This window comes from Neopelma chrysocephalum, unplaced genomic scaffold (genome assembly GCF_003984885.1).
Source record: "Neopelma chrysocephalum unplaced genomic scaffold, ASM398488v2 Primary Assembly neopelma1_101, whole genome shotgun sequence".
Lineage (NCBI taxonomy): Eukaryota > Metazoa > Chordata > Aves > Passeriformes > Pipridae > Neopelma > Neopelma chrysocephalum.
The window spans coordinates 476777-486317 of record NW_020897764.1 but is presented as its reverse complement, the minus strand read 5'-3'; the positions used below and the strand labels follow the sequence as shown (position 1 = coordinate 486317).

The window sequence follows — 9541 nt, the reverse complement described above, 5'->3', positions numbered from 1 at the left end:
TGTGAGCTGACAGGGCAATAAAAACTCTTGGCTTCTGAGGTGTCTGGAAGGGATAATTCCAGGGTGCCACAGATAAAACTTGGCTGCACAGCCATCAGGGTGAGCTGGGCAGTGTTTGGGATCTCTCCCAAGTCCTGGAGACCGAACCCCGGGCAAACAAAGCAATTTGGGATGGAAGTTCCCAACCGAGGGAGCCAAATGCCACCAAGCAGCCTGTGTGCAAACTGGATGGGTCTGGTAATTCCAGCAGGTGATTAGGAACCTTCTGGATGCCTGGTTTAAAAGCAGGGATACGTGGAACTGGAAGGGGAACAGTGCAAACGATGTTGCAAAGGTTCCTTTCAGCGTGGTGGGAACAGCACAGGTCAGGCAGGTCCTTCCTGAGGTCTGGATATGGTGCAAGGGTGAGAAAAAGCCAGGAAAGATGAGGCCAAAGCTTGAATTTGAATGAGTGTCCTGACTTTGTAAGTTCATGTTGCTCTCAGAGAGGCCGGGGTTAACTTGCAGAGAGTCACAGCTTCCTGGGCTGCCTGCAATGAGCTGTTTGGTCTCTCTCCAGGTTCCCAGTGGTCAAACACACCATCTTGTAGAAACGTTAAAATCCAGTTTGGAATGGTTTGGGTGGAAGGGGGGCCTTAAAGATCACCCAGTTCCACCCCCCCTGCCACGGGCTCTAGAAGGTGTCCGCTTCACCTCACACTCAGCCCCCTCTGGATGCAAAGTCCCGCAGTCCCAGAGCCCTGGCTGGCAGTTTAATCGTAGCAGTTGTGGACTGGGGTTGTAAAAAACAAAAAAGCACACCCTCCCCTGAGATATTTCCTTGGAAAGAACAGCTTGGCCTTTGTGAGGAGCTGAGAAAGCGTCCGACTGACACGGTTGCCTCACAGGACCTCACTCAGCCCCGGGGGTTGCATAAAAGGGCTTTATGGGATTATGGAGGTTCTGTGCAGCGTGTCAGGTGGAGCTCCCTGGCTCTGCCTGCGCTCTGTTATTGATGCCATGCTCGGGGAGGTGCCACCTCACCCCCTTTTCCCGGGCTTCTGGAATGTGTGTGCAGAGAGCCGAGGCCGCTGCGTCGCTCCCCGGGCACCCATCCAGTGCTGGGGAGGGAAAACGTCTGTGGGTCCGTGTGTGTGGCTTCTACTCAGGGGGATTCTTCCCCTGGAAGAGTTTCATTGCTTGTTGACTGGGAAAAGCCCTTTTTTTTCCCCCCTGAATTTACTCCTTGTCTTGTTCTAGGGGTGCTCTTGAGCACTAATCCAGGCTCATTCCATATGATGCATGGCTTGTTCTTCCACCCACTCTGGAAGTGTTGTGCCACTGTGCAGCACCATAAATCCCATTTCCTACCTTCTCCCTGTCCCTGGATCTTCATTTTGATCATATTTAGGTGACTTTTACTGGAGATCTGTGTGACTGGGCTGTGCTATCAGTAAGTTTTGGGGGGATACTACAAATACTGTAATTTGAAGTATTCCAAAGCCAAGCATCTCAGGGGGAGGGTGGGGAGAGGGTTGAAAACCACCAGTTGCTCCACAGAAATAATGGCTGTGGGATGGATTCCTGTGTCCCTCCTTGCTCCAATAGCTCTGATACTTAGAGCATGTGTTCTCCAGGCCATTTAGCTGAACAGCACCTGCTCAGATGGAAAGGTAAAATGAGGAGGGGGAGCTGTCAAAAATGCTTTGCCTCCCTCTCTCTCCTTTGCCAGCTGAGGGTCTCTTGTGCCAACCATGAAAGCTCGCAGGAATGAACCCTCAGAGTATCATGAAGGCCAGGAATGAATGTCCTGGAGATTCCTGAAGCTCAGACTAAGGCACCTTTCTCATAAATGAACCTCCTAACGAGGCACCAGGGCTGGGTGATGTCCCCTCTCCTCAGAGAGCATTGAGACGAAGTCCCCACTCTGTCCCAGTTAAGACAGACCAAAAATGAAAGGGTTAACATTTATGCCTCAAGTGGAGCTTCCTGTTTGGTCTTTTAGATTGTTTTTTCTCAAATTTGGGGGAATTTTTTTTTTTTTGCAAATTCACCTTGGGTTGTACCAGTTTTCCATGTTTCCAATGAATTTTTATCGCTGCAGGTTTTTTCTGGAGATCTTAGTACTTTTGAAGGTAACTGAAGGAGAACATCTCCCTGCCCATCTTTGTTCTCCTAAAAATCCCAACTCAGCCATTTTTCCCCCCCTCTCTCAGATATCTGATGTTAAATCACCTCATCAGTGCATCAGGAATGATTGGATCTGTCCTGGATGCTGCTGGCTGTGACCCAGGGCGGGATTTTATGCCCTTTGTGCACCAAGGTTTGGGAGTTAAAGCATCCAAGCTGCCTGCCCTTGGGAACTGTGCTCCTGGCAGGATGCATCCCACTGATTTGAGAGAATTAAAAACAAGAAAGCACTGCTCCTGTGGGACAGGTAGGAATTTAAAGAGCTTCCAGGATCCATCAGCATCCAGCAAAGGGGGTGAGTGTCAGCTCCCATCCCTGTTTTCCCTGGTGGTCCTGCAGCAACGGAGATGTCCAAGCCTGTGATCCATGTTCAGGATTGCAGTGTTCCAGCAATCCTGGAATTCCAGATTTAAGCCATTCTTCCTTTTTGGCTGGGGAATGTGTGTCCAGCTCCCCCCAAGCCCTGCCTGGTGATTCCCATTGACTGCCCGGACTGGCACCTGGCCGGAGCAGGGCAGAGCCAGGAGAGTGGGGTACAGCCAGCCTGGCCAACAAACCATTCCTGAGCCCAGCAGATGTTCCTGCAGCCTCTCTGCTCCCCGGGGCCGATGCCAGGCTGGTCCTTTTCCAGCAGCTCCGTCACTTGACACCGGGAACAGTTCGCTGGGCTTTTGTGGCACATTGTACCAGTCAAGGACCTCGTGCTGGGAGAAGAGAGGGGAGGGGGCAATGGGACATGAACTTCTTCAGAGCATTTTTTTTAGGGTTTTGAGCTCGTTCTGTCTTGTAAAAGCTCTTGGCAGTATCTCCTGGAAAGTGTATCCTGCTCTCCAACCTCAGGCTGTGGCTCGCTGGGTTTTATGTCAGGATCTCTTCTGCTGAGGGCAGGGAGGCTTTATGTGCTTTCTCAGTGTGTCTCTTGAGGTTTGGTGGGACACACCATCCTCTACCCCTTCCCAAGGTGGTTTCTGGCTCTGCTTGATGTGCCAAAATGATTTTTTTTCTTTATGCACAGGACAGTGACTGCAGAGCTCGTGTATTTTTGCTGTTTTCCTGAGTTTGTGCAGTTGGGAACCTTTGATTATTTCTTTCCAATTTCGGTTTTAAACACAGTCCTACAGTGAAGATGGCCAAGGGTTTATGTCCAAACATAATGTCCATTATGTCTGTGAGAGCTGGTAGGGAACCTAAATCCTAATAGTGCTTTTTACCCTTCTCCTGCTCCCACCCTGCACACACACTGAAGAGAGCTTTGCTTTAAAATCACTCTGTGCCCAGACATCAAGTCCACATGGGTGCTCAGCCACGAGATCCCGATCCCATGGGCTGTATTTCATAGAATCACAGAATGATTTGGGTTGGAAGGACTTTAAAGACCACTGAGATCCAACCCACACGGGCAGGGACACCTTCCACTAGCCCAGGTCGCTCCAAGCCCCGTCCAACCTGGCCTTGGACACTTCCAGGCAATGGGGCATCCACAGCTTCTCTGGGAAAACTCTTCCAGTTGCTTCACCACGCCCTGAAGAAAGAATTTCTCCCTAAAATTTCCCCTGAAGAAAGAACATCTCCCTAAAATTCCTTCTCTCACCGTGTTTTGCCCCCTCTGTGTTTCCTCGCAGGCTGACGGGGAACGAGCCCCTGACCATCCTCCCTCTGACCTCGGAGATGGAGGAGGCGGCGGTCAAAGCCCACTACAAGGTGTGTGACCGGCTGAAGCTGGAGAAGAAGCAGCGCAGGATGTGCCGGCGGGACCCGGGCGTGGCCGAGACCCTGGTGGAGGCCATCAGCATGAGCGCCCTGGAGTGCCAGTACCAATTCCGCTTCGAGCGCTGGAACTGCACCCTGGAGGGCCGCTACCGGGCCAGCCTGCTCAAGAGAGGTCAGTAGGGGTACCCGGGCAAGGTTTTGGGGTGGTGGCACCCCCTTGCACCCATCCCCTCCTTCCCCTGGCATCCTGGTGTGCCCTGCGCCGCTGGAGCATCCCCACCTCCCCAGAGGTCCAAAAAAAATCTCCAGCTCAGCCGTGGCAGTGCCCAGCGGGGCGAACGATGTGCTAATGGGGGTAATTTATGTGCTGATGGCGGTAATTTATGTGCTTCTCCCCTCCCGTCTTGCTTCCTGCTGGAAGCTCCTCTCCTTGGAGGCTGGAGATGTCTGTCTGTGTGTGTCTTCATCCAGTGGCTGCGTTTGCTCCTCGTTTCTGCTGGAAGTTGAGCTCTTGCTGGAGAGGAAAGTTTTGAAACTCCCAAAGCTGTCCCCTCTTTTTTTTCCCTAATTTTTCCCTATTTTTCCCCCTAATTTCCCCCTGATTTTTCCCGATTTTCTCCCTAATTTTTCCCTAGTTTTTCTCCCGATTTTTCTTTCCTATTTATTTCCCCCCTCTCTTCCCTGTAGCAATGGATCCCCAATCCGCCGTAACTTCCCCTCTTCTTCTTTCCCTCCCTTTCTTCTTTCCCCCCCTTCTTCTTTCGCCCCACTTCCTCCTCCCCCCCTTTTTCCCCACTTCTTTATTTCCCTCTTCTTTTTCCCCCTTATTTTTTCCCCCCTTCTTTTCCCCCCTTCTTTTTTCCCCCCTTCTTTTTTCCCCCCTTCTTTTTTCCCCCTTCTTCACCCCTTTCTTGTTCCCCCTTCTTCTTTTCCCCCCTTCTTTTCCCTCTTCTTCTTTCCCCCCTCTTTTTTTACCCCCTCTTCTTCTCCCCCCCTTCTTTCTTTTCTCCCCCTCTTCTTTCCCCCACCCCCTTTTTATTTTTTTCCTATTTATTATGTCACTCTTCCAGGAAAGGAGTTGGGAAAATGCCTCCTTAAGGGAAACAAGGCAAACCAGGCTGTTCTGTGCTGTCCTGTTGGAGAGGGCAAGGGGAGCCCCATCATAGCACAGGGCAAAGCCTGTGAATGTTTGTGTCCTGTTACTGCCCTACCCAGGGAAAAGCTCCTGGTTGCGTGTGGAGGGTAATTCCCACACCTCTTCCCAGCAGTTCAGGTGGAGGTGACCATCTGAATATTGGAGGATCAGGTGGTACTTTTACCTCCTTCCTTCGTGCTGTCTCACACAGTCCAGTTTCCCCCACCCTCCCAGTAAATCCGTTGTTATTTCCAGCTTGCAGCTAAAATGCAGCAGGACCATTTTACAGACAAAAAAAAAAGGAGGGTTTTAGTGACTTCCAGAAAGTCCCACACTCAGAGATGGACCTGGAAACCCAGAGGCCGATGTCTTTAAAGACAAGAGCAGAGGTTTGCAGGGCTCCCTCCCTCGCTAATTAGTGAGGAGGAGTAATTCAGAAGCGCCAGGGCTTAACTAATGCACTGTCACTGAGTGGTGGAAACAAGGAAAGTCCTTATGAAACCCAAGAGGTCCAAGAGCCAGGGAGCTGCAAGACGTTTAAAAATATCCCCGCATGCCAGAGGAGTCCCTGGATTAGTGGTGCCTTGGGAAAGCCAAGCACTTTCTCATGCTGACACCTGGAGGCCACAGCTTGTTCCTTCAGACGGGCCTGTCCCCTGGGCAGCCCTGGGCGAGGAGCAGCCCGAAGTTGAGCTGCCTCAAAACACCGTCGGGACCCCCCCTGGTTCCACCCCTTGTCAGGGACCCGGGTGATAAACGACAGCCCTGAGGGCTGCAGGGCTCTGCCTGCTGCCTCATTCTGCCGTGTTTTATATCCCTGCACCATCTCTGCCCTCCACCAGCGCTGTAAATCCTTCAGGTGCTGTTCCGTGGAGCAACCCCCCTGCCCTGTAAATCTTTCTCCCTCCTCTCCGGGAGCTGCTGGTTCCTGGTTCAGCGTTGCAACGAGTGGTACCCCAGGGCAAAGAGGCACATGTATCACCCTCTCAGACGCAGCTATTCGGGGTGGGCTTGTTTCCTCTCCTCCAGGAGCGGCTTCTTAAGGAGTGAACAAAAAGGGGAAAAAAAAAAAACAAAACAAAAACCCACTTTTTTCACTTAAAAGCGGAGGGAGAAAGTTTTAAACTTGGTCACCAGCAGAGCCTGGCTGCTCGGTTTGCAGCTTGGGCTGATGCAGCCCGTTTCTTAAAATAACAGGGGATTGTTTGAGGGACTCGTTATCCTCTTTGGATCCTCGCAAACAATTTTGGAAATGGCTGAAACTGGATAGCTGCGGCCTGCAGGCTGTCGGTGCGCGGGGGGTTAGAATGCCTGCATTGATTTGAAGCTCATTATCTTGTTACAGAATATCTTGGGGCAATCAAACAGTGCGTGGCAGGGATGGCTTCGGGTCTGGCCAGAGCCAAACGTCACGTGGAGTTGGTTGGAAGAGCTGCCCGAGTGGGTGGGACGATACCCGCGGTGATGGGATGGGCACTGGGAGTCTGTGGGGCTTCCAGGGATGGAGAATGGGAAGGGTAGAGTCCCAGCTGATGGGTGGAGGTTGATGGAAGGGGAGAACCTGGCAGATGAACCGTTTCTCCTGGATTTCTGTCGTGGTGGCACAGTGCTGACTCACCGCTGAGGTTTCACACCCACTCGGAATCCAGTGCTTTGGATCAGGAAGGTTGTGGATCTGGGCTAACAAACCAAACCACATCCAGGCAGTTTGCTGGGGCTTAAGTGCCCAAGGCCGGGTTGGATGGGGTTTGGAGCAACCTGGTCTAGAGGAAGGTGTCCCTGCCCGTGGCACATGGGTTGGAGCAAGATGGACTTAAAGGTCCCTTCTAACCCAAATGATTCCATGATTGCAGTGTCTCAGACCTTCAGAGGAGAGTTCACACATCTTGTGCCATTGAGGACACTCTCAGCACACCAGGAGCTCTACATTTTGTAGCATAGTGCCAAGAAGCCAATTCTACAATCCAGGAGCACAGAGGCTTGGGCACATCTGTCTTTGGTAGTGGCATCCCTCTGACAGGCGTGTGAGCAGGCTGACCTAGGGTGTAACCTAGAAAAAATACCCTACAAAGGGTGGAAGCTGCTTAGAAGGCGTTTGCTACCCAGAGGAGTTCAGCATCCGTGAGTTTTTGGTGTGTGAATTAAATAAAGGATTCTCCCAGCAGTTCCAGTGAGAGTGTTTGCAATGCTGGAGATGTTTCTGTGGTGTCAGAGGATGTGGTCTGACTTCGGGGAGAAAACAGATGGAAAAACTCTGAATTTGGCTTCCCAACCCTGACTAGTCCTTAAAATGTCCTCAGTGAGTGTGGAGTCGAGCCTTTTTTATTTTAATTTTCCTTCAAGTGAGGGAAAGGTTCCCGCTCCTCTTTTCCAGGTGAGCAGCAGAACGGTTGGATAATTCCTACCACAGTCTGGTTTGTGTCAGAACCCTTGGGGAGGACCAAACCTCAGTCCCCTGGGCTGGATTTTCATCAGTCCTTGTGCACCTGGGAGTGTTTTGGGAAGGCAGGCTCTGGGAATGGGCCAGGAAGTGCCCCATGAGCTTGGACTATCATGGACCTCCCAAGGAACAGTTCCAAAAACGACCTGGCAGTGTCTCTGCATGTCCTCGGTTGACACACCAGCTCACAGATATATCCACTACTGGCACCAACCACTTGTGTTATTTTTGAGTGGGGGATTTCTTGAGCCCCATCCAAAGCTGGGCTGGAATTGCATCTCAAATATGCAGTCGTTTACGGCTTCCATGGCCGGAGAATGGGCAGCTATAAATACTGCCATGTTTGCTTTTTATTTCTGGCCTTTGTAATTTGGATTTGAAATCCTGGGGCTCTCTGAGTGTCACTTAAACTGGTGAGGGGAGTGGATGCTGTCACATCCCTGCAGGTGAGCGTGGAGGTGTAAAGAAGGGGGTTGTGCAGGGAAGGTTTGAGGTGTAAACTGCTTTTTGAGGCACTCAAGTGAGGTGCTGCGTTGGGGTCCCAGCCCTCAGGTGCCTTCTGGTAATTTTGTTGGACTGGAGTAGGACCCAATGACTTTTTTTCAGGGAGAAAGGGAAGAACAAGGAGCACTTGTGGTTCCTGCCCCAGCTGTGCTGGGTTCCTGCTCTTTGGTGTCCCCTTGGTAGCAGCATTGCTGTCCCATGATTCCTCCATGGCCTGTGTAACCCTTCATGGAATCATGGAGTGGTTTGACTTTGAGGGGACCTTAAAGAAAGAACATCTCGCTCCAACTCCCTTCCATGGGCAGGGACACTTTCCACTATCCCAGGTTGCTCCAAGCCCTGTCCAGCTTGGCCTTGGACACTCCCAGGATGGTACAACTCCTGCTCAACTCTGTTTCCAGGCACAGACTGTGCACAGAGTGACAGCCACAAAGATGTCTAGACTTTATTCACATCCTTTAATCCTGGCTTTTGCCACTTCCACACATTCCTTGCCCCCTCTGTGTCCTCTTCACCATCAGTGATGCACATAGAGCTTGACGTGCTTTGAGGGTGTCACAGGATGGACCAGGCTCTTCTCAGTGGTGCCAAGCAACAGGACAAGAGGCAAGGGGCAGAAACTGGTGCCTCACAGGCTGAGAACAAACCTCATGGGCTGAATATTCTCCCTGCTCAGTGGATGGAGAAGGATGATAGCATTTGATGGGATGGGAGCTCTGAGTGAGCCAAGACTGCAGAAATCCAGAACTAAGTGCTGTCCTTAAAAAACACCTTTCACAGACTCATAGAATCCCAGAATGGTTTGGGTTGGAAGGGACCCTAAAGATCATCTCCAAACTGATGCCCGGGACGTTCCACCTGGACGTGAGGAAGAACTTCTTTCCCGTGCAGTGACCGAGCACTGGAAGAGGTTGTCCAGAGAGGGCGTGGAGCCTCCCTCACTGGAGACATTCCAGAGCCATCTGGGCACAATCCTGAGCGATGTGCTGCGGGATGACCCTTCTCCAGCAGGGAGGTGGACCCAGATGCCCCGAGATTCTGTGACGCGACTCAAGCTCTTCTCGCGTCGGGTTTTCCCTCGACATCCTACTGTTTTTTTCCTTTCTCTAACCCTTCCTCCAGCCTCAACTAAAGCCTCTTTCTCCTCCCTGCTGCAGGTTTCAAGGAGACAGCCTTCCTGTACGCCATCTCCTCGGCGGGGCTGACCCACGCCATGGCCAAGGCGTGCAGCGCGGGCCGCATGGAGCGCTGCACGTGCGACGAGGCGCCCGACCTGGAGAACAGGGAGGCCTGGCAGTGGGGGGGCTGCGGGGACAACCTCAAGTACAGCAACAAGTTCGTCAAGGAGTTCCTGGGGAGGAAGCCCAACAAGGACCTGCGGGCCCGGGTGGACTTCCACAACAACCTGGTGGGCATGAAGGTGCGTTGGAGGCCGCTCGGGGTCGTGGGCAGGGGGGGCGAGATAAAGGGGCTGCCTTGGGGGTGTGGGATGCAAAGTGTGTGGAGGGATCCTTCTTCTGGAAGGGTGAGGTCTCGCTCGTGGGGCTGTGCCCTGGTTTTGTCGCTGTGCGAAGTGTTGGAGA

The 9541-nt window shown here is 52.2% G+C and overlaps 1 protein-coding gene across 1 annotated transcript in view; it reads left to right on the top strand.

Annotated features, from left to right (window-relative positions):
* Positions 1-9541, top strand: part of WNT9A (Wnt family member 9A) — a 57063-nt gene that overhangs the window by 32756 nt on the left and 14766 nt on the right. The window contains exons 2-3 of the mRNA XM_027695550.1: positions 3792-4051; positions 9116-9378. Of these exons, the coding sequence (XP_027551351.1) occupies positions 3792-4051; positions 9116-9378 (523 nt within the window). The remainder of the gene's footprint in view (positions 1-3791; positions 4052-9115; positions 9379-9541) is intronic.